This window comes from Thunnus thynnus, chromosome 18 (assembly GCF_963924715.1).
Source record: "Thunnus thynnus chromosome 18, fThuThy2.1, whole genome shotgun sequence".
Classification (NCBI taxonomy): domain Eukaryota; kingdom Metazoa; phylum Chordata; class Actinopteri; order Scombriformes; family Scombridae; genus Thunnus; species Thunnus thynnus.
The window spans coordinates 29,845,579-29,871,274 of NC_089534.1; the positions used below are offsets into that span (position 1 = coordinate 29,845,579).

At 40.8% G+C, this 25,696-nt stretch overlaps 1 protein-coding gene across 1 annotated transcript; it reads left to right on the forward strand.

Moving 5' to 3' along the window:
• Positions 1–1,009: 1,009 nt before the first annotated feature.
• On the forward strand, positions 1,010–24,863 carry nus1 (NUS1 dehydrodolichyl diphosphate synthase subunit). Its single transcript, XM_067571736.1, has 5 exons — positions 1,010–1,853; positions 2,850–2,981; positions 8,891–9,043; positions 19,363–19,462; positions 22,036–24,863. The coding sequence occupies exons 1-5, from the start codon at positions 1,454–1,456 to the stop codon at positions 22,124–22,126; spliced, it is 876 nt and encodes a 291-aa protein (XP_067427837.1). The 5' UTR covers positions 1,010–1,453; the 3' UTR covers positions 22,127–24,863.
• Positions 24,864–25,696: the final 833 nt, after the last annotated feature.

The window sequence follows — 25,696 nt, forward strand, 5'->3', positions numbered from 1 at the left end:
ACAGCACAACAACAAACGGTACAAAGCAAAAAAAAACCCACACAGAACACACCATACAAAGCTACACACAGCACATCATATACCCATAATGTCAATTAGAAATTAATAATGTAAACTTGTCAAATTAAAAGCAACCTGCACTAATGAGAAGACCATGGATGGAGTTTAGACTCAGTGGTCACACAGCTGATTGTATTATAAGAGCTGGATACCGGACTATCTAAAAATGGAGCCCATTCAGTCCTATAGGAATTGCTTGACTGGCGCATGGATGTATAAAGAGAACTGGATACAACATCCGAGGCGGGGCCCCATTCATTCCTATGAAAGCTGCTGACTGGTGCATGCGGTATTGCAGCAAAATTTCCCCCTGCAGCCCAAAAAGGATTTTCCCCATAGACCGCCATTGTAAAAGAGACGTCTGTAAAACTGTTAACAGGAAACCTCGAACTGAAAAATAACGTCAATTATGACTCAAAAAAAAAATCGACTTCCAGTTATGAAAGTACCTGGATCTTCTGCATTGTGTGGCCCATAGTGCATGCGCCCTAGTGACCTAGTAGCTGAGCCGGCTACTTCCGGTTTAGCCCTCCATCTAACTTGAATGGGGATAAAACAATTCAATCATGTGGCTCTTCTAGGCTTTTGAAATGTGATCGGACCGAATGGATTTAATTCTGATAATGAGACAAGTCATTGTCTGGCGCCATGGATGTATTGTAAGAGCTGGATACCGGACTAAAAATGGCGCCCATTCAGTCCTATAGGAATTGCTCGCCTGACGCATACGCCAAAAAGGTTTCAGATCAGTTTCTAGCTTCCGGGTTTGCTTCCGCGTTGTGCGGCCCACTGAATGGGCGCAGTACTGTTTCCCCCGCTGGCCCCGCCCACGAGTTCCCGCTCGGCCCATAGGCTTTACAGTGTGATGACGTCATGGGTTTTTAAATTGCTTTTCTCGGCTCGAGGAAAGTTTGACAAATATAAAACCTCTACGGATCAAAAGTTAATATTAGATAGAGTCATAATTTACGTCATTTGCAGTTCGAGGTGTCCTGTCAACAGTTTAACAGACGTCTCTTTTACAATAGTGGTCTATGGGGGAAATGTTTTTTGGGCCGCAGGGGGATTTTTCATTGCAGTGGCCAGTGGGGAAAAACTGGCTGCAAGGCAGAGCGGCGGCGCCCTATCCAGCTCTCATACATCAATGGGACTTATGATCGGCTGTAGGGGCACGTCACTCTTATCTTGTCGAATCAGCGAGCTACGTGTAGCACGCTGAGGGTTCACAGGTCAGGGGTTGCCAAGGAGAGAGGAAGATGGCGGCAGGCAGACTGAACGGTTGACAACGCTGAAACGGATTTAGCAGGCAGATCATACTTAAGACTAAAGCGCCTGTACAGCAGATTCTGACCACGATCCTTTAGGACTTTACTTCGAAGGAATAAGGAGACTAATGGCGCTGCTGTACGACTTGTTATGGCGGCTCTTGTTGGTTCTGGTCCACGTCAACAGAGCGCTCGTCTCCTGGCTCCGTGTCCGGCTACGGAGCTGGAAGGGCCGGCTGTGGGAGCGGGCGATGGCTGCTCTGCTGCTGCCGTTAGCCTTGGCTGGGTTCCCGGACCACCAGAAGAAGTTAAATCATAACCCTGACGCTAACGCTAACCCGGTAACTGGAAACCGCATTGCCAGTCGCCGGTTACGGTGGCTGTCTGACGGCAGGTCTCTGGAGAAGATGCCGGTCCACATCGGCCTATTGGTAGCGGAAGAAGAGCCCAGTTATACGGACATAGCCAACCTGGTGGTCTGGTGTATGGCTGTCGGTATATCGTATGTCAGCGTCTATGATAATCACGGTAAACATTTTACACTTTACCTAACTGCGTGGTACAACCAAGAGCACTATGTTCGGTGTCCGCATATCAGTAATAAACAGTCGTTTAATCGTAATTAAACAGTGAACAGATGTAACTGTTAACGTTAGCTACGTGTTCCCTGTCACTGTAAACCTATACAATAATGTTTATAAGATTGTATAAACTACACAAGTTTGATCTGATCTAATTACTTTTAGGCACCCTTTGTGTTTGACCATAATTTATACAAGTACAACATGAACCTCACTCCCACTATAAAAATGATCCAGCTCTCCGTGACTTATTTCAGTCATGTCATGTGACTGTAGAGGTTATATTAGTTTGTTCCACATGTGCTTCAGTTAGAGTTATGCACAGACCATGCTAATTTTCCAGTCTCTGAGGAAACAAACTACTAACAAATACTATCATATAAACTGTACAATGGTCATGGTTTTATTACTATCTTCTTTGTGAACATCAATAATTATGTCTGTGCATGCTTACCCTGTGTTATTTAGTAAACGACTCAACTATTAACTCCTCTGTGATGTTGTTGAAACACTAATAAAATCAGTTTAACGTATGAGGACAACTGGAGCAAAGCATGTACACTTGAGCTTTTTTTTTTTAAAGCTCAAGTGTCATTCTCTCACTGCTAGTCCATCTTTTCAAAGTTTGCTCATTGTTGAGAGTTGAGAGAATTGTGGATAATTGGGACACCTAATCATTTTATTTGACGCTCATGTATATTATTATATACTTTTATGGGAACTGTTGATGGGACTGGTTATGTTCAGAGGGAAAGAAAGTTCACCCCTCTAACCACAGTTATAAAGTCATAGACAAAATATCATCATATTGCAAAGCAGTAATGTTTCATCATCCACTTGTAGCCTTTGCAGCCTTCCCCTCCAGAACTTCAGCAAAATAACTTTTCAAATTTTATTCTGGATTGACTGATGTGCTATCATTGTCATCGGTCTCTTCCCTCAGGGATTTTTCGGAAAAACAATTCCCGTCTGCTGGAAGAGATAGTGAAGCAGCAGCAGGACCTGCTGGGAGTCGAGGGATCCAAATACAATGTGGAATTCCTGAACAACTGCAGTGACAAACATCAGCACCATGGTAAGGGCTCAGCACTACTGTTATTTAGTGGCTAACACAGTGTGGTTGTGTAATTATGTACATATGTCATTTATTGCCTCACACAAACAAGGCTAAAATGTACATAAAGTTCATTCAACAATCAAGAGTCAAAGGAATGTAAAGCAACAGCTGTTTTCTGAAATTCCTGGCTTGTATTGAATTCATTCAGTCATTCAGTGCATTTATACAACTGTAATATATCACATATTAAGCCAGGATGTAAGCAACGATCACAATGCAAATGTCTGGGTACTGTAGTGGTTTGACATTCACATCTTTTCTTCCCTAAGTAAGAAATCATTTTTAACTGTTTTCAGTCATGTCTGTACTGGATAAAGTTTTTATTTCTCTCTCTTCACTGCCGTGTCAGCACTGCTGGGAAGAATAGTATTCTCAGTTTTTGTATAGCCTGCCTCAAATCTGCTCCCACTTCAGTCATCCAATCGTTGTCAAAGCAACATGTAGATTCCTATTTATATTCTCATTACACCTCATAGCACCCAAGCTTCTGTAATAAAAAATGTACAAGTCAAAGTTTAGACTTTCATGTAATTCCTGTCATTCTGACAGATTGTTGTTTCTGTAGGAAAATACATATGGAATGCACATTTAAAATAAATATGGAATATAAATGAAATGAAAAATTTAATTAGCTGGCAGTGAGACACGTGTGTAATTTATGTATGAATGCAAATGATGTATGCGGAAATGTAGGCCCTAACTTTGTGTATCTGTTAACATGGCTGGATTATATTATTTTAATTTTTGTGCCAGAGTTCTGAATGGTTGTTTGGCTTTCTCATAGGCTTTAGATCTCCATTATGGAAAAGTTCCATGTCAGTTCTGTTCAAACAGACCATCACCATGACGAGTGAAGCTGCAATACTTGGGGTATTGTTTACTGCAACATGTATCTCAGCTGTGCTGATAATATGGCCTGTTCTTTGAAATCAAGGCACAGCATTTGAAGCATTGACACTATACACAATAATAGCAAATGTAAAAACTTGATAATCCTGTTTGTTAACTGACAGGGTGTCTGATATCTAGAGAGCCGAATCCCACACCACTTATGTTTCATTAGCTTTCATTGCTTAATGCATTTTTTCATCCTTCCATCTGAAACATGATACTGAGACTACATACAAACTTGAATAAGCTGGCTGACATAATGAACTTAACATCTGTTTCACATCATATCTTTGCTGGAAGTTAAGCCGATTTTCTCCTCTTCACTTTCATTCTGCTGGATTGAAACTATGACAAGAGTAATACATTCTATTGTGTGGTGTTAGACCTGTTTTCCAGGCTATTCTTCCAGAACACAAAAGACAGAAACTGACATTGCTTGTTAACACCCAGAAACCCACATCCACAGGTTTCTATATCACATTAATTTAGTACATAAAGATGATAATGAATGATACATATCCATATTATTTATCATGGTTATTCATCAAGGTAATTTTATAAGTTTATTGGACCTTGAAAGATTTTAAATTGACAGAAAACTGCCTTCATTTTCACATTCTGCTTGAAAAAACATGAAATACTTACCAAAACTTGTCGCACTGCAATGATTAGTCAACCGACAGAAAATGAATGTAACAGGCAGTCAGTGTAAGTTGGTAAGTATTGGAGTAATATGTTCATATCTCTTAGTGCCAGTTAAAATCGAGGCAACAGCATTCTGTACCAGTTGGAGTCAGTGAAGGGAGTTCTGACTAATGCTGGCATAAAGTGCATTGCAGTAGTTGAGGCAGGAGAAAATAAATGCATGTGTGACCTTATGTAAATCAGTAGGAGACAGGAGTCATCTGATTTTTAGGGCTGTAGTCAACCAAAGAAAATCTTGGTCGACTGAAATCGTACATAATCTTCAACTAATGAAGAAGGGGAGGTGGGGGGTGGATGTAACGGGACAGAATGCACAGTGAACTCAACAGCCACACATTTCTCCGTTCTCTATTTCTCTGTTTTGCATCTTCAGGTTAGGCTAACACAGCCCCTTCACTTTTCCAGCACTTGGGGAAACAGATGTGACTTTTTAGCATTTATTAACTGACACACTGTAGTCTGTACTGTACATTTACTGCCAGACTGACAACTTACTGCTAACCTTTTCCTCTGCTCCGCTCGCATCCACTGTCACTTCTCTGCTGCTGGCTCTTTCCCACTAGCTATGCAAACATACTCTGCAATGCTCTATTCCTTAACGGAGTTACGCCAGAAATAGTTTCCCAGGCAATGACACAGACGTTGACTCACGTACCGGAACAGCTCTGCACAGAGACTCCCAAATGCTATTGATTTCCGAATGAATGGATATTTGGCGTTATTTTTGGCATTGAAAAATATTTTCTTGGCCTGGGGGGGGTTCTCGTTGTTATAATTATAGGAGAAACACTGATTCAGTAAACGTGCAGTAAACGTTGAGTAGAGTTACACCTAGGAGTCTCCATTAGGTTGGGCGAGTCCAAAGTTCTGAAAACAACAGGGGTGTATTGAATACACTGTTTTCACAGGTAATTTGTTAGGCTCTCCCTCCCACCGCAGGAAATAATGGATTAATCCTGGAAGGCTATTGATGTAGCACTTTTTCCTTATGAAAGTAACATGGCAATTATTCAACCAATTTTGGAGATTTTTTTTGAGTTGAAAAAAGCATGACTGGACAACATTTTTCACTTGTGCATCAAAACAGAGATCTGCACGAAAAATAGCTCCAATATTTCTAGCGGATTGTTTAATGTTTTCTGGTCAAGGAACCAAGCTTACTGTGAAGCAGGCTGGTAGAATTTGTAGGACCAATGACAATGACCTCAGACTTATTGTCAATGAATTTTAAAACGTTCTGGGACAACCAACATTTAACATCACTGAGGCAGGCAAACGGATTATCAAGGCTCCTGGGGTTGTTGGTTTGAAGAGGGACATCATCCATGTAACAGTGGTGGGAGATACTATGGTTCTGAATGATCTGGCTGAGAGGAAGCATGTGTATTGAAAACAGCAGTGGGCCAAGGATATAGCCTTGAGGAACACCACAGTTAAAGTGGGCAACAAGTAACGGGCATTTGCTATGACAACATGATATGAGGTTCTATTGGAGAGGTGTGAACGTTGTAGATGTAGAGCAGTTCCCATAAGACCAACCCAGGTTTCTAGATGGTGCAGGAGAATGGACTGATCGAAGGCAGCACTCAAATCTAAAAGCACCAGGACTGTGCAGTCACCTCCATTAGTTGTTAAAAGTAGATTATTAGAATCATTCATGGGGGCTGTCTCTGTGCTGTGGTGAGCTCTCAAACCTGAATGAAAACTATTAAAAGTATCGATACTATTCATAAAGGATATTAATTGAGTTGAGATAACTTTCTCAAGCACCTTAGATAAAAATTACAAATTAAGTTAGGCTTTTTCAGTAATGTTTGAATGATTGCATATTTAATTTTATTTTAATATTTAAAATAAATGGGAAAATTACCAAAAGTTAGAGAACTGTTAATAATTAAAAGAATAAAATGACAGAGGGGAATATCCATTTAAAAACTTAGTTGGGATAATATGTACACCACGGGTAGAGGATTTCATTTGAGAAATTATTTTATCCATTGCTGGGATGTTAATGGTTTGAAACTGGGAAAGTGAAGCAAGATCATTGTTGGAGGTGGGTAGATTTCGTGGATCAGGTGAAATTTGAGACTATGTTCTCTCTATCTTCCCAATAAATCTAGTTATTTTTGGGTACAAGATCTGTACTGGATGGACCATTGAGAACAGAATTGATTACATTGAATAAGACTTTGGGGTTGTGATTGTTTTTATTGACATTATGTCAGGAAAATATGTTGATCTTGCATCTTTTACTGCTTTCTGGTCCTTTTGTAGTACATTCCTTAGAGTATTGTAGGTAACTGCAGACTTAGTTAGCTTCCATTCAAGTTCTAATATTCTGCACTGTTGTTTCAATGATCAAGTGTGATCATTTAGCCAGGGAAGGGTGTTTGATTTGAGCTTTCTGATTTTCAATGGAGCAATATGGTCAAGAATGGAAAGACTGACTTGACTGACTGACTGACAATTAAAAGAAGTTAATTGTGTGGAAAGATAGTTAGATGGTAAATTTCTCAAATTTAATTCAAATCACAATTTCTCATATTTAATTCAAATCACTAATCACCAATCAAGGAAATGGTGTACACTCTGACAAATCCTTGCAGGCAGCCAAGGGCCCATTTGATTGAAATAGATGCACACGGCAGCAGTGGCTACCAAAATACTCTAACCCATTTACAGTATGAGTGTTTGAAACTGTCAGTTTGTCGGTCTCACTTTAAAGATGCACAACCAGTAAGTTTCTCACCATCTCCCTGTGAATATACAGACGAGTGACAAATTAAAGGAAAAACCAGTATTGGCCTGAATGCTTGACCCCTACAGTGAGGGGATCTGGTGGCTCCATTATGCTTTGGGGGCATTTTGCTGGCATGGTTTGGGTCCAATTGTCCCCTTAGAGGGAAGCATCACTGCAAATCAATACAAAGCTGTTCTGAGTGATCACCCTTTATCCTATGATGAAACATTTCTATCCTGATGGGAGTGATCTCTTTCAGGATGGCAGTGCCCAATTCACAGGGCACAAAGGGTCAATGAATGGTTTGAAAATGATGTGAATCATATGCTATGGCCTTCGCAGTCACCGGATATCAACCCAGTTGAACACCTATGGGAGATTTTAGACTGATGTGTTAGACAGTTTCCACCACCATCAAAACACCAAATGAGGGAATATCTTTTTGAAGAATGGTGTTCCTCAGCCTTGGCATTGATTCTATAAGTTTCTGGGACTCTTCTGGAGGGATGAACACCATGTTAGTTAGTTTCCACATATTTTCAATGTCATCACCACCATCATCAAAACACAAAATGTTTGTGTGTGTAAAAGTTAATTATATTACATGCTCTTTTTTTCTTTAGTTCTTTTCATTTGTTTGGTGGGCATGTATTGCTCACAATGAATGTGTCGTGTGTTTGTGATGTGGTTCTTGTTGTGATACTCAGACATGTTTTTAGCTCAATATTTTCCACATATTTTCAATATCAGCCAAAAAAAAGTGTAGCATGATGCACTGCTTCCTACAAGAAACCCAGGACTAAATGCTAATTTTTTCAAGCACTAGCCCTACAGTCCACCAAGCCCCTAAATTTGGTGGCCAAAATGTAAATTTATGTAAAAGCGATACAGAAAAGGCAATTTAATGCAACTTAACACAGTCTTCCTTAATTGTGACACAGTTAAGACACAGTCACAGTCCCTTAGTTTTTGGTCTATCTTTTTCACACCTGCCTCCCTCCATGCCTCTTCCTCATACATGCTCTCTCTTGCTCACTCACTTACTCCCTCCCAACATTATGCCTGAGTCATTGTCATGTCTGCAATAAAAATATTACAAAAAGTAGTAGCAAACCTATAATACATACATGGCATATGATTCACATCATTTTCATACTCATCAAACCATTCAGTGACCCCTCCTGCCCTATGGATGGGGACGTTGTCATCCTAGAAGAGACCACTCCCATCAGGATAGAAATGTTTCATCATAGGATAAAGGTGATGTCTCAGAACAACTTTGTGTTGATTTGCAGTGACCCTTCCCTCTAAGGGGACAAGTGGACCTAAACCATGCCAGCAAAATGCCCCCCACAGCATAACAGATCCACTGGATCCCCTAACTGTAGGGGTCAAGCATTCAGGCCTGTACCAGTTTTTCCTTTAATTTGTCACTCATCTGTACTTTCAATCAGAGGCAGTGGAAATTGATCATGTGTTTGTGTGTGTGTGTGTGTGTGTGTGTGTGTCTGTCTGTCTGTCTGTCTGTCAGTGGTGTCCTGCAGGCCCACAGTGAAGGTCCTGTCTCCAGAGGATGGGAAGCAGAGTATTGTTCAGGCAGCACAGCAGCTCTGTCGCTCTGTGGAGAACAAAGAGAGGAGCTCCAAAGACATCAGCGTCTCCATGCTGGACACACTACTCAGAGGTACCTGTTCATAGCTGTGTGTGTAAAAGTTAATTATATTCAGGGTTTGTACGGTGATGGAAAACCTGGAAAAATCATGGAATTTGAAAATAGCAATTTCTAGGCCTGGAGAAGTTTTGGAAAAATAAATAAACCCAGAAAGTTTTGGAAATGTCATGGAAATTTGCTTCACAAATAATAGAGTATAAGACCTGTATAATAGAGTATATGTGGTTCAATTAAGATCGACTGAGAAAAATCTATATTAGTTAAACAATACTTTAATGTTTCGGCAGATCAGTCATGTCATTTGACGTTTTGTTGTTCTCTGCAGAGCCATTGATAGGTAGTTAATAGCTGACATAAACTATCACTAGCTCTGTAGCTAGATAACATTTTCACTATTAGTTAGCTAGTTAGTATTGTCAAATACAGTCAATCTAATATAGTGATGATATTTTGAAAGCTTATTATGTTGGTTAAAATAAGAGGTGATTTTCCCTCAAAGCTTTTAAAAACGGTAGCTAAATGATGGAAAACACTCCGTTAAATGAATCCCTGACTGTTCTTCAAATTTAGCTTATCGATCTAGCAAATGGAATATTAAAAAATCTGACTGATTAAACTTTTTATGTTGTTGCTGGATATTTTTTCTTCTGAATATACCTCAAAGAACGGAAAATGCTGCTTGTGACCAGCCACTATTAGGAACTAGCTGAGCCTCCATGATCCGCCATCGTTGTGGAATAATTGGTCCTATTGGAGTCTATGGAGTTGCCGCAACTTTCTATCGACGGCTCTGGCTCTCTGTGTGGGCTAACGTCAGCCTCCGACCTGAGTTGGAGCTTGTACTTTGATGAGGAAAATGCCGATTTAATGTCTGGCTTCACTTGGACAACTATAAGGCATAGCTTGAAAAAGACCAGGCCCTGGGATATGCAAAACGTTTACTGAGTAGTAAACCGTTTGACATTTCAAACATGAGAGAGCCAGCGCTAGCTTACGCCGGGATCCCATGGGGCGTGTGTGCACCATGTTCCAGTTCCGATGTGGTTTTGCTCCGTCCTTTGCATAGCGTCATATCCCACCGGGAGCGTTTCAGAAACGAAGCGTCTTGAAAGCAGGGAAGCCATCTGCCTTTTAAATTCAGTTGCACTCCTACTACAATAATTACAGCAGACTAGTCAAAGCTGTAAAAGTGCCTTTAGGCTACCGTAATTACTGGATTAGCAGGGGAACTAAACTGCCCAACTTTGTTAACATTTTGTTTATTTGGTCATTTTTGTTGTATTTTGTGATACTACTATGGTTAAGTCGGCTAGAGAGTTAAACGGTTTCTTTATTTGTCTGTTTTAATTATGTTTATTGTTGATATAAGATCGGGAGTCTGCACGGGGTGTTTTATTTTGAAAATTGATTGGATGCTCTATTCTGACTTCCTGCCCAGCTCAATCTGTGCGTCTAGTGGTATCCAGGCGTAAAGGAGCTAAGGCGGTATTCAGACCAAATCAGGTGGTATGGCAAAAACGCCAATTCTCCCATTCATTTGAATGGGGGTAGTGCGTTACGTCTGCAGGCTTTTTGGCCGCAACAGCACTGCACTGGACTGTGGCTGGAAAGTTGAGCCAGAGTCAACTTTTGGAGGAACACAACCCGACGTCACTGTGGCTGAAGGCTGCAGTGGCCAATTACAGCTGGAGATCAGACTGATCAGAGCTGTAAACTCTGCCATGAGGGAGTACAAAGATGTTACTAGGAGGGGAGGACATTTCTCTTCATTTGATAATGTTAAAAGTAAAGTTAGACTTCGCTGTTGGCTTCAAGTCTCATTTTAAAAAAGATGAGAGAGAGAGAGAGAGAAGCAGCTGTGGTTGAGCGAGCTAGAGGGTAAATGAAGAGATGGAGTGCTAGTAGGGAGAAAGCAGGTGAATCAGATCAATAAAACATAATTTTCTGATTATTTCACAGTGGTTATGTTCTAGAGCACAAATAAACACACCTACACCCCCACACACCTCCACTTGACCCTGTGGCGATGGGCTGCACCACCTGGCCTAAGCACCAGGCTGCTTCTGCTGCACATGAATCAACTCTCAACCCCATCACTGGCTTTTTCACACTGGTGACCAAGGTGACACCCGCTGCCAGCTGCAGTGCTTCCCTCTTGTCCACCATCAAACAAGGGACCATTTCGGGTTCTGTGTCCAGAAACGAAGCCCTAACTGCAGAGGTACTGTGGGTGCTTAAGGTGGCTAATTCTCACTATTCCTACAAGTCATGTGAAGAAACAAGCCAGCTTTTTCAACTCATGTTGGGCATACTTGTTGAAGCTAAACACATAGATGAGGCAGTGTGTGATGATATCCTCAGTGAGTTTAGGGAGTTTTGTGATTCGTCTAAATTCAGGGAAATTTGACCTCAAAACAGATTGAGCGGACACCCTGCTTTATGTGACAATGGGGACAAAACCATCATTTTCCAGAGTGTGGAATGTGGTGAAGATTCTACTTGTCTTTTCTCATGGACAGGCCAGTGTAGAGAGAGGATTTTCCAATAACAAAGAATTGACTTTGGAGAATCAGAAGGAGAGGTCTCTGGTGGCTCAGAGGCTCATTGTTGACCATGCCAGGTCTGTTGGGGGCATAACCAAGGTAGAGATCACAAAAGACCTGCTGCTTTTGGCTGCAGGAGCCAGGCAGAAGTACCACGTCACGGTGGCTACGTCCATATCTTTTACAGTCTATTGCGAATACTCATGTTCTGTTGTTGTTGTGTATGCTGCTATTTGCCCATGTAAAAATAAACCCCTTCTCATGAAAAAAAAAATTGTTGTATTGGTATTTTTTTTTATGGGTTACAGACACTCGTCCAATCTAATCATAATTTAATCTTGTCGATAATGGTTAATGGTTGGTTAATGAGCGTCTGCTATCGGTCAGAAAAAAATAATAAAAATGAGCATCCCTAATTTAGATTGAAAACTCCAGTTCTTTGTAAACATATGGTACATACCCCCCTCCCCTCCCCCCGATATTGCAATGAAAACATTACAAAAACCAGTAGAATAATTATAATACATATTTCCAACTGTTAGCCTACTTTTTCAGCTTATTCAGGTATCCTCCAGGCTCTCTCCCTTCTTACCCACCATCTCTCTAGTGCACCTGCAGTGTTGTAGTCACCAGTTCAACTTGGTTCTTTGGCCAGTCACAGGTGTTGAAAACCAAGCCGGTCTTGATCAAAAAAGTCAAACTGCTGTCTGAGGTACTTCTACATGCTGTGTAGAACTTTCTTTCTTTCGTCTTCAAGCTTTCCATCCTCACGGCCAACCAGCTGCACTTCCTGGACAACTCCCCCCTGAGCCTCGGTCAAAAATGCATCAAGGTGTGGCCCTAGTGAACACTGCATTGCTGTGAGAGAAAGATAAGTCTTTTCCAGAGCCTGATGGACATCACTCAGTGTTGTGGAGTCATGCAATTTTAAGCTGATTAACTGATCAAGGATGTCCACTAAAAAGAGGACAAAATGCAGTGACTTGTAGTTTTTCTAAAATGTACAAGTGAAACGAGCCCTGCCAATCATGTCTGCACTGTTTGCCTTTGCCTCTGCTATAAATGGGAAAGCTCTGGCCTAAAGTCGCATAAAGCAGTGAGTGCTCTCTGCAGATGAGGAAGCCAGCGTGTGCCTCACAGATTAACAGGTTTCAGGATTTTTTTAGTCATTGCCTCTGACATTCTGGAGATCTCTCGATGCTTTGGGGGAGTAATGGTAGTTCTTGTAATTGCCATGCAAGATGTCTTTGACATCATTTATAAACATTTGCATGGTGAACTGTTCCTTTGCAATACAGTTTAATATTTATGTAGCCTACTATGAATGCTGCCTGCTGCAGTCCCGTTTCTGCTCCTGATAACCCATGTGCTCTGGAAAGATTGTAGCAAGCTGAATGCACCAATTTCTCTAGGAATCTCTCTTGTATAATTGTTATTAGTGTCTGTGTATTTCTTAGTATTCCCCGTTGTTAGTTTGCTTAGTTATGAGTCAGTAATTTGCGCCTGGTGAAAAATGAAGCTGAGCAGCAGCTATGTTCACATTTTAGAGAATGTCATTAATATTTTTCTCATTAATGATGTATTATTTCACCGCCCGCGATCCATCCACTATTAATCAGAATGTCTTTTTTTTTTTAATGACCTGACCTGCCCGATTTGATAAGTGTTTAAGGCTTAGATTGTAACAAAAAAAACCCCACAATAATATATTGAAATCGTCTAAATGTATGCATTAGCTAAAATACTCACACACAGCCAGGGTAGTGTTTTGTTTAACCAGTGCAACATATTTGCAAGGTCCTGCAAGCTGTTTGTGACTGAGGGGATAGATGGGCCAGTACCGCGGGAACATTTCAGGTCTCGCGCTTAGTAGCCAGCCAGTGATAGCAACTGTTTTAACAGTATGAGAAGATACACTCCGTTGTAGTCAGCGCTTGGTTCAGTTTGTCATTTGCTAAGTGATAGTTTAAAATAAATTTTAAAAAATTATATATAAAACAACAGGACACCGTTAGTCTCAATCCCTCAGGCAGATATGGCTGAATACAAACATAGCTGCTTGAACAGTGGAAAGGTGCCAACAGTTACAAACCTCTTTACATATCCCCCATGAAATCTTAATATCAATCAATCAATCAATCAATTTTTATTTATATAGCGCCAAATCACAACAAAAGTCATCTCAAGGCACTTTTCACATAGAGCAGGTCAAGACCGTACTCTTTAATATACAGAGACCCAATAATTCCCCCATGAGCAAGCACTTGGTGACAGCGGTAAGGAAAAACTCCCCTTTAACGGGTAGAAACCTCAAGCAGAACCCGGCTCTTGGTAGGCGGCCATCTGCTTTGACCAGTTGGGTTGAGAGAGAGAGGGAGAGAGAGAAAGAAAGAGGGCAAGGGGGGGGGGGGGGGGGGGGGCAGAATAACAACAATCATAACAATAATGACAATGACACAGCAGCAGCCAGGGAAGGATGCCATCAGGACTGTGAAGGATGGCAAAGGCTCGGCCCAGAACCCAGGGTTTCCTGTGAGATGAGAAAGCACAAAAAAACTCCGGGGAAGAGGCAAAGTTAGTGACATGCATTGATGTTACATGAACACATACAGATGGAGAGGAGGAGGAGGAGAGAGGAGCTCAGTGCATCATGGGAAGTCCCCCAGCAGTCTAGGCCTATAGCAGCATAACTAAGGGCTGATCCAAGGCGAGCCTGGTCGGCCCTAACTATAAGCTTTATCAAAAAGGAAAGTTTTAAGCCTACTCTTAAACATAGAGAGGGTGTCTGCACCCCGGACCGACTCTGGAAGATGGTTCCACAGGAAAGGAGCCTGATAGCTGAAGGCTCTGCCTCCCATTCTACTTTTTAAGACTGTAGGAACCACCAGTAAGCCTGAATTCTGGGAGTGCAGTGTTCTAGTGGGATAATACGGTACTATGAGCTCTTCAAGATATGATGGTGCCTGACCATTAAGGGCTTTGTAAGTTAGGAGAAGGATTTTAAATTCTATTCTAGATTTTACAGGAAGCCAATGTAGCGAAGCTAAAATGGGAGAAATGTGATCTCTTTTTCTAGTTTTAGTCAGAACACGTGCAGCTGCATTCTGGACCAGCTGGAGAGTCTTTAGAGACTTGTTAGGGCAGCCAGATAATATGGAATTGCAATAATCCAGCCTAAAAGTAACAAATGCGTGGACTAGTTTTTCTGCATCTTTTTTGGACAAGATGTACCTGATTTTTGCGATATTACGTAAGTGAAAAAAGGCAGTCCTTGAGATTTGATTTATGTGGGAGTTAAAGGACATATCCTGATCAAAGATAACTCCCAGATTCCTTACAGTGGTGCTGGAGGCCAGGGTAATGCCATCCAGAGTAGCTATATCATTAGATAATGTGTTTCTAAGGTGTTTAGGGCCAAGCACAATAACTTCAGTTTTATCTGAGTTTAATAGTAGAAAATTGCAGGTCATCCAGGTCTTTATGTCCTTAAGGCATGCTTGGAATTTGTTTAACTGATTGGTTTCATCTGGCTTCATTGATAAATATAATTGGGTATCATCTGCATAACAATGAAAATTTATGAGTTTATGAGTGTTTCCTAATAATATTACCTAAAGGAAGCATATACAAGGTGAATATAATTGGTCCAAGTACAGAACCTTGTGGAACTCCGTGTCTAACTTTTGCCTTCACGGACGATTCATCATTAACATGTACAAATTGTAATCGGTCTGATAAATAGGACTTAAACCAGCTTAATGCAGTTCCTTTAATCAATCAAATGTTCCAGTCTCTGCAAAAGGATTTGATGGTCAATTGTGTCGAATGCGGCACTAAGATCTAACAGGACAAGTATAGAGACAAATCCTCTGTCCGATGCAATAAGGAGGTCATTTGTGACTTTCACCAGTGCTGTCTCTGTGCTATGATGCGCTCTAAATCCTGACTGAAAATCCTCAAATAAACTATTGTTATGTAGAACTGATTAGAGACTGCTTTCTCAAGGATCTTAGAGTTAATAGAGTTACTTAAAGACTGCACAGTGCTAGGTTAATTCCATGAGCATTTCTAAATACTTCAAAGCGATTTTCCTGCATGTAGTGTTATAGAATCACAATCATTTATGATTAGGACATTTGTTTCGTCACTCACATTTCTGCAAAGCCATGGAGTGCCATAACTTTTTTTGTTCAGAATGAGGAGGACTTTCCTATTTTTCATGGTCTTGTCCCATTATTAGAAACGTTACAATATTTATCCTCACTGGACCTTGAACTACAAAAAAATATATTTTAAGATGTTTTAAGACTTTTTAAGGATCCATGGGGACCCTGATTTTGACGGAGGCCTGGAAATTGACAGAGGCAGCTGCCTTGAAATTCTCTATGCAGAAAAAACCCTGTGCCTCCTGCTCTCTGAGCCAAAACCAACGATCTTCTCCTTGCAGTGTTGTTCACTAAACCTGGAGAAGGAGAGTTAGGCAGAGGCAGGGAAAGTGAGTGAGAGATACACACACACACACAAAATGAAACATATGGTCATTGTTAGCATTTAGGGTTTCAACATATTCCTCAATGAAAATGACCAGTCAGGCCAAGGAGTATCCACTGTGAAAAATAAAAATCTGGAAGGTTAAGGAAATACAAAATGAAAAATTAAAGCTGCAAGCAGCAATGAACGGGTCCTTGCACCTTGCATGTGTCAGAGAGAGTGGGAGCTGTGGTATCAATATTGGAGGTCTGTTGACACGGATCTTTTCAGGATTATCAGACACTGTGTGAATGGGTAAAATAAACATAGCACAAAAAGTAAGGAAATTTGTGTTTCATAGATTATTTCTTAGGTGTAACAATGCTTCTTGGCAATAAATCTTATACCGTTGGAAAGCCTGTTAATTTCCCTTTTAAATGGTGCCACATTTGTAAGGAACATGCATTTGTGGAAATCTTTGTGCAAATCTTCTCTGCCAATGCCAAACAGCTTATTCTGCCATTGACATTGTTTGGTGGATTGGATGATTGAAGTTTGAAGAAACAAGACATATTGACAATTTATTCATTTAACAAATAGGAGCCTCAGTAGCGTGCGAAAGAACCATACACAGCCACAACAGCCTGGCACCTCCTCCTCATGCTGGTCACCAGCCTGGTCACACACTGCTGTGGGATGGCATCCCATTCTTCAACCAGCATTTCTTACAATTCAGCCAACGTGGTTGTGTCAGTCACTCTGGCACGAACAGCACGCCCAAGCTGATCCCACAAGTGTTCAATGGGGTTGAGGTCAGGACTGCTGGCAGACCATTCCATCCTCTCCACTCGATTTAGAATTCGATTTGTTGCCATCTCCTCTGCCACCTGACAGTCTCGGTGCTTCCTCCGCAGGCTCCACTTCACTCAAGCTGCCCGTCAGACCTGCTGCTTCTTCCCACTTTAACTTGAATAACAAACCGGGGCTCAGCGCTCTGGTTGAATCCACATGCAGAACCGGGGCTAACGTTAACCGGGAGGCTAGCAGAGGCTAGCTGGCTGTGCTTCCCTCTGGCCATGCTGCGGCTAACGCTCTGCTCCGATGAGGAGCTGCAAAGTTCGGCTGAACAGATAGGAAACACCTCGGCTGACAGGATGTACCACTCTGTTTGGAAAAAAAAAATCTTTTGGGTTTATAATGGCAGTTGGCAACCAGCGTATTAGGTGTATTACCGCCACCTTCTGCTCCGGAGTGTGGACCAGAGATTAAATCCTACACATTAATCCTGTCTGTTTAATGAACTCAATGAAAACTGTACTGCTCCACCCACTTGGCAGGTTCATTAAAGTTTTAAGGCTTCCTTAATTCTTCCTTCAGATATTGTCTTTCTTGATCATACTTAGTACAATCTATGCTTGCATGCATAATAGTCTCCTCAGCCATCTGGAAAAAAATATGTGCATATATCGGTATTGGTGCATATATCGGTATCGGCATCGGCAATCAGCCACAGTGAGTTGGAAATATCGGCATATTGGATATCGGCAAAAAATCCAATATCGTGCGTCCCTATTTATTTTGTATACATTTGAACTATTTGTCTTTTAGGCTTTGTTTCCTGTTGCCCATAGACAATCTTATATAAGTGAAATATTAATGCAGCAATATATTTACCAGAAGGAAACTGACATGGATATACATTTTCATGAATATCGGACATTGCATGTAGGAGATGATTATCACTTCCTGTGTCCACAATGTGGTGCTAGAGAACACCCACTAATTATACGTTATTTTGCTGTATAACGTGTGTAGACCACACCATGTAAATTTCATTTCAATTGGATGACATTTGTGACATAAGACTGACTTCCTGTCGCCATTAGTTGGTGCTATGACTATGACTCAGTATGAACATGTAAATGTGTTAAGGCCTGGCATCTTATCAAACATGAAAAATCTGGGGCAGATTGCACAATCTAAAACGGACTTAAAACAACCTCCTGTTTAATGCCCCAAACATGTTTTGGGGCATCCACATGAGGCATCCACATCTCTGAATTATTTCCAAATGTATGTCTCATTAGTAGAAACAACAAATATTTTGCTGTCAGTACAGATAGCGTGTCCTCAATATGTTTTGTGATTATTAACAATAGTCACCTTGAAATATTGTGTAGTTGAACAGGGAGTAATCAGTGTGTGTCAAGTGGCTCCAAGCTTCTCTGCCCATGCTGTAATCTATAGCAGGGGTACCCTCAGTGAGGGTAAAGATGCAGGGGCTTGCTTCTGGGAAAAATGAAATCAAGTTGTAGTGGGATTGGTGAGAGGCTGACATGCAGAATAGCATTCCAAGTTGCTTTCAGTTTGTTCGTTGCCTTTGATTTTGTGACAGTCACAATGGAAAATCCTGACTCACATAAAGTGGTAGTGGTGTGGTGAAAAGCGACAGAAATTTGATTGCTAGTTTTGACTGGCAGCCAGTAGCCAGAATGAAGCATGGTCAACTTGTGTGAGCTGAAGCTTCAGGCTGCTGTCTGCTGATGGTTCCATCAGTTCATTTTCCAACACAGTGGACAGAGCCATGTCTTCTAAAGCAGGATCCATAGAGAAAGCTAGCTAGCTAACAGTAGCAAAACACGTCTACCTAATGATGTGTTGTGATTTGTGTGGTGATATTCACCTTCACGGCCCACTAGATGGCGATCTGAGGCCCACCTGTGGGCCACAGCCCACTGGTTGAGAATGGCTAATCTATAGAGATTCCAAATCAGGTATCCTGGATGAAGGTAAAACAAGTTTGCACTGATTTCCTGTTAAGGACAGAAAACACATGACAGTAATACAACAAATGTGAGCACATCTGGTCAACACCATTGAGAAGTCAGTGAGAAGATAGGAGGCAACCTTTTGTTTATCTGAAAACAGACTGAACCTCAGAGTAAAGGAAACTAACTAAGCATAATGCAAAAGAAAGTATCCCAATATTAGTGCCAGATATATTATATTGATAATATAGGCTACTGCATGACAGAATATCACAGTATGTAGCTATTGAGATTATCTGACCAACCCCTCACTGACTTCGAGTAGTAAAAGTGTTCAACTCTCTGCAGAGATGTAGAAGGGTACTCATGATGCTTCCTTGCATCATCCTCACTCATACATCCTCCAGCCCCTGAGCTGACCCTCTGTCCCCAGAAGGCAGTTACACATGTAACAGAGCGCACCTCTGATGCTGCACTGTATTGAAGTGATGCTAGTATGGATAAAGCAGCTGTGCTGATGTCATGCTGCCTGTCTTTGTGCTTGTTTCAGAGTCAAAGAATATTCCAGATCCTGAGCTGGTGGTGAAGTTCGGTCCGGTCAACAGCACACTGGGCTTCCTCCCCTGGCACATCAGACTCACTGAATTCATGTAAGATACTCTCTGTCACTTAAACACTGCCTGAACTTTATTAACAAGATTACAAATCACATTTTTACTTTTCTTAATCATATCTCCCTGATTCAACATATACAATACAATATGTACTGTTTGTTTACATGGCACTATCAACAAGTCTGATAACTCTCACTAAGGCTGCATTTACACTGCCTGGTACAAGTGACCCAATTCTGATTTTTTGCTCACATGTGGCACAGATTGGATATGTATTATGAACATGTAAACAGGCAATAAATCTGATAGTAATCAGATATCTGCCAATGCAACTGTCATCTAAACGGACAGATTGGATAATCCCTGTCATTGCAATTCACACGTCATTGAAAATGTGACCAATTTATACTATACACATTTTAATGATGTGTAATGTTATTTTCACATGCACAGCGGGCACAACTACTGTCCACTGAAAAAAACAAAAACAAATTGTTTACTTCCATTTCGGTAACCAAACCCTCGTTTACATATGCTGGATGTTTCAAGTGTTAAGCAAGCGTAAACACAGGTATCAGATATCAGTCACTTGTAAGAGTAGATGTAAACAGGCAGTCAGAGCATCTGATTAGCTGATTGTCCACCTCTGCCTATGGGTCATTAGCTTGTTGAGTGGTGCTGTAGTCGTCTCCCAGGAGCAACATCATGGCATTGCCCTGGCAACTCCAGCATGGGCAGCAGACACCACTGTCTCATCATCTCCCCCAGTAGCACCAGGCTCATCTTCATCATCTTCAGTGGCCACCTCCACAGTAGCTCAGATTTCTAAAAGTTTTGCTTTTGCGGCTTCTCTCTCCCTTAGTGAAAAAAACTGAGATGTTTATGGCGAGGGTTCAGGACACAGGTGACCAGCATTGGTTTGGCCACCAACTCATCTGTGTCAACCTGTGGTGGACAAAAAAGTCTTATTAATGTTCCTCTTAATTCATAACAGAACAGGCTATTATGTCAATGATAATGATAGTAATAGCCTAATAGTAACAATACACGCTAGGGCTGATAATATGCTAGGGCTAGTAATAATAATAATGATGATGATAATAATAATAATATTGGAATGTTCCGAGGCTATTTTAAAAGTACACTTAAGAATATATTAAACCTATAAATGAAATAGCCTACCCCCATGTGGTCACTCAAGGAATGTGGAACCTTCGCATTGAACTTTGTGACTCTTCAGCTGCCATCCTCAGCTCTCAGGGGGAAAAGTTTGTTGTCCTTCATCACCTGATGCTTGTGGATGTTTGCTTTGCAAGTGGTATTGCATTGTGCTTGTACTACTGCTATATTTCAATACTGCAGTGCATATCTTACAAATAACCTTGTTGTCCTTTCGGTCAAAATGGTCCCACACAGTACTTCTTTTTGCTCGCTTCATTTTGCTCAAGCTCAGCGTAATGTGGTTGTAGGCACATTTGGTTGGTTGCATGTGTCAACATGCCCCCATGACTCAATTGATATGTATAGCCTATTTTTCTTTTACCATGCAGCAAACCTTTTTTAATTACTTAAAAAATATATATACATACATACATACATACATATATATATATATATATATGTATATATATGTGTGTGTGTGTATGTATATATGTTGTTGTTTTTTTAAACCTGTAGTGCGGAACTTTTATATATAAATGAATGTCCGTTACATTCAAGCCAAACGAGTTCACACAACGCTGATTAAGCCTATCACTATCAGATAAATCTCTCTGTATTTGTATGCAGAGTTTTTAAATCTCATGTCGGGCGCAACATTCCTGCGTTGGCTGTTTGGCTGTTAGTTGTGTAGCTCTTGTAGAGTTTCCAAATGTTATAGGACCGAATGGATCAAATCATTTTGCAGGGGTTGTGTGACGCTCAAAACAATTTATCCACCATTTTACAGCCACAGCAGTAGGTTATGGCCAGTGGTGTACTGGCCATCGGGCATACTACCAATCCCAGTGAGCTGGTGGACTGTCAAAACATATCCATTTTTACTGGCCCTTTCTGTTAGTTGTCATTCGGGGTGCGCATGAGAGCGTGCTGCATAACAGCACCCCCCTTTACTCTCACTGCCAGAAGGGTGAGACGAAAGTCCCACACTCCAGCTTTAACTGTTTAACTGATTATAGTATTAATTGGTCAAAATTCTTACCGGTTAATGGTTAAACGGTTAATTATGAGCAACTAGTGCTTCTCAGAATTCCTCTGGTATTTCTGCTGGTCAGTTGTATCATCAGAATAAAGTAAAACATAAACCTCTCATGTTTGCTAACATAGAACTCAAAATCATTGAAATAAATGGCAGCTGAAAGTGAGATTTTCATACTAAATACTAAGACAACTAAACAACCACCAGAGGTTGATCAACTACGTCTTAGACATAGTTGAACTAAGACTTATTGATTGCTTTGTCTTATTGAATTTTACATTTTCATCTTCATTTTGAATGCAAAAAATCCCTCACACAGTAGATGGCACTGTAATCTTATCTTTCTTGTCTCTGGAAGTGTTAAGTTATGTACAGTTTGATATTTCCTGTGTGTATCCTGCTCTGCCCTCAGCTCCCTGCCCTCCCACCGAAACGTCTCCTATGAGGACTTGTTGGGTGTCCTGCAGCGGTATGGTGTGTGTCAGCAGCGGCTTGGCCAGTGATGTGCAGGCCGGCGTCAAGGTCTTCACACAGGAACAAATGTGGTGTTCATACAGTCAGACGAGAGGTGGGGGCAGGTGGTAATTGCTCGATACCTCGCTGTGTCCCTCATGACTTCTCTTCCTGGATCTCTAACAGACTAAGACAGCTCAAAGACGAGGAAACCAGGAGACATAGCCAGTCAGCTGACTTCCTGCCACCAGCTCTTGTCTTATAATAAACTCACATTCCAGAACTTCTGGAACAGGCTCTCCAAGAGAGAAAAATGGCACATCAGAGACATGCACTGACATGAGAAGACTGTCTATAGACTCAGTGTACCACAAACCCTGTTTTGTCTTCTCAGACCCTCTGGCTCACTGTTTATCATTCAGTCTCCAGCTGCTGTTTACTGCTGAAGCCTTCACTCAGCAGACAACAAAGAAGAAACAAGGCTTTGTGCCCGTCCTCGTGAAGCATCCTGGGAAATATAACTGCATTTAGGGAGAAGCTCAATCACCAACAACACTTGAGCTGCACAGAGTAAGTGGAGCTGAGGGACCGAGTGGTTAATGATGTGTAAATATGAAAAATTCATGTGGCTCTGTGTTTGTCCCTTTGGCCTCCAGCTTGCGGTCATGTGTTCATGTGTAGTGTTGCCTCCCAACACGTACAGAAGTTTGTTTAAGGTTCCTCTTTGACTGATCAGAGCCCTGAAATAAAGAAATGCACTGTCTCTGTATATGCTCACAGCTCATATGGAAATCTTATTACAACTTGACAAAATCATCATATTCTAACTAAACTCCTCCATATACTGGGGAGAATTGCCAGTCAGTTTCCTGTTATCGCCTAACTGAAGATCTGTACTTGGGTCACATGATAAAATGATGACAATGAGATGTGTTTAAAAGCTCGAGGAAAAAGCTAGTAAGTGGACCTTTAGTTCAGATTATTTTGTCAAACTACTCTTTTTAAACTTTTACACTTCAGTCTTATTTTGTTATATTTGAGATACATCCCTGACATCCTTTGCTGTTGCCCTCAATAGATCAGAATGCATGCAGCCACAAAATGTGGTCATCACTGTAGATCACAGAAAAGTACATGACAGCAGAAACTAGGAGCGGCTGTGGTTGCTAATCATTTTGTCTTTTGTCAAGACTGCAAATTATGAACAGCAAAGTTCATTATCGACCTTGGAAACAGCAATTTGACCAAATAATCTTAACTCGAGGTGCACTGACTAGCTTTTACACTGCTTTCAACTACATCTCATGGTCTTGCTCAGTGGGTGGCGTTTGCTCAGTAGTCATCATGTGACCAAAGCATGGAAGTTTGCAGACCCTTTTTTACAGCAGACATTTTGACTTGTCAAAGCAGGAAGAGCACAAGTGGAATCAGTTACTAATGATGGCTGCATTCCATTTTGGTGAGCCAGTTTCAGGCTCTGATTAATGTTATTATTTACACCTATGCTTTTCCTGCTTTGACAAGTCAAAGTATCTGCTGTGAAAAAGGGTCTATGGTGATATAAAGTGGAGACTCTGTTTTTCATCTGTTCTATTGTGTCTTTATCTCAAGTTGGGAAGAAATGATTCCTTGACAAAGTACTCTGTAGAACGGATGACTGAGAAAATGTGACATTTAACTCCTGATCACCAAAAAATAATGTTTGATATGTGGAGATAACATCTTAATTAAATATTTGTCCCAAGATAAAGAGTTTTAAAAACTAAATTGTTTTACAAGTCTGTAAAGCAACCACAGCTACTCTTTGCTTCTGTATGAAATCCCTCCTGGAGTGTGTCAAACCTCACACACTGATGATAACAGTGGTGGAGTATGGTGTGTGTGTTGTTCATGTAGACAGTGCTCCGTGTGTGTGTGTGATGACTGTGACTGACTTTGGAATTAATAGCTCCGTCCACGCAACAGCCTCAGCATCGTCATGTGATGTCAGTGTATTCATGAGTTGCTTGTTATTTTCTGTCTGACTGTTAACATTTTCACCTCCATGCAAGCGGCCATCAAACCAAAAGCGCATGCTGTGGGACATAATGACTGCATCCGTTGATGTCACTCTCCAGCTTTAAGCAGACAGTCTACCACACCCCACATTTACACTCTGTCTGGGTCTGCTGGCAATGTCTCCTGCATGATTACATTCAACTTCTTTGTTTTTCTGACCTCTAATATCATCGTTCTCTTTTCACATGCTCAAATCCATTTCCAACAGAATCCCTGATCCCTCTCCACTTCACATTACCTTTCTAATCAATAGCTGTAAATCCAATACAGAATAAGAACTTGTTGGCAGTGACTGAGCGTAATCTATCACATTTGAAAATAGTTCTTGCAAGTTTGAAGCTGTGTGTTTTTGTTTCCAGTTATGGGAAAGAAAATGTTGAGCACACTTGTAAAACAAACAAACAAACTGGTTCAAACACTGCTATACACTATGCTACATGATCACCATGTGGAAGAACGTGCATTTATTTAGCGGACAGTTGTCTGGGTAAGAACTGTAATCCCTGAGATGATTCCACACTGCACATGTAACTAATTGGTTGATGTCTTCACTCAGTAAATGTTGAAATGATGTAATTACATTATACAGTATCAATGGGTGCAAATTCTTCTGTTTTCTGCAAAGTTAAGCAGCACCACCCTGAGGATGAGACCTCCATGAGCAGTCCCAAAATACATCTGAAAGGTCACAAGATGATTAAAGACATAAATAAAATCTCTGTCGCACAAGATTGTCTTTTTGTTCTTTTTTTTTTTTTTTCTTTTTAAACCTTTTTTAATGTCTGCATTTTTCATGTGAAACAGTGGATCCCTTTTGCTTCAACTGCTCACAACTGGCCCAACATTTTTGTGAGACCACAAATTGATGAAGCCCTTCGCTCTACTTATCAGTAGTTACTCCCAAAACATTCATAGCAGTTTGGCTTTCTGGTTTCCCAGAAAGACACCAGGCCAGTGGAATCAGATTGAGCTCTCTGTTGCCATGAGGTGACTACTAACAAAATGGGGCATCAGTCCATCTAAACGAACTGAGTCAATGTATTGTTTGACCTAGTAGTAAACAAAATGAAATTAGGCTTTTCACCCCCAAAGCATTCATTTATCAATAAGAAAGTTGGCTGATAAAATTAAAAACAGTATATAATATATATAAAATATAACTCAGAGTGCATATCTTTACTGTAGTCTTGGATACCAAACAGTACATTTTCCCACAATAATGATAAAAGCAGATCAATTCTAGAAAGGTTTTGCAAAAAGGCAACAGTCTGAGGGGATCAACTACAAAAGGCAAACTGACATCTTTCACAGTACATTTTAATAACAATTTTCTATATTTTGTAAATAATGATTGGTCCAGGATTTTTTCCATATAGAGCTGTAACTGCCATTGAGGACATGTCATGTCATGGGAATGTGTTTTTCTCCCTTTTTATTCAACATACTTAAAAGGTCTATTTGACTTTTGTCTGGCAAAAAAAATATGCCACAATTCCAATAAACTAAAGGAATTTAGCATGTATGGCTGTAAGTGTGGGGAGGGATTCGATCAGCATTTACAT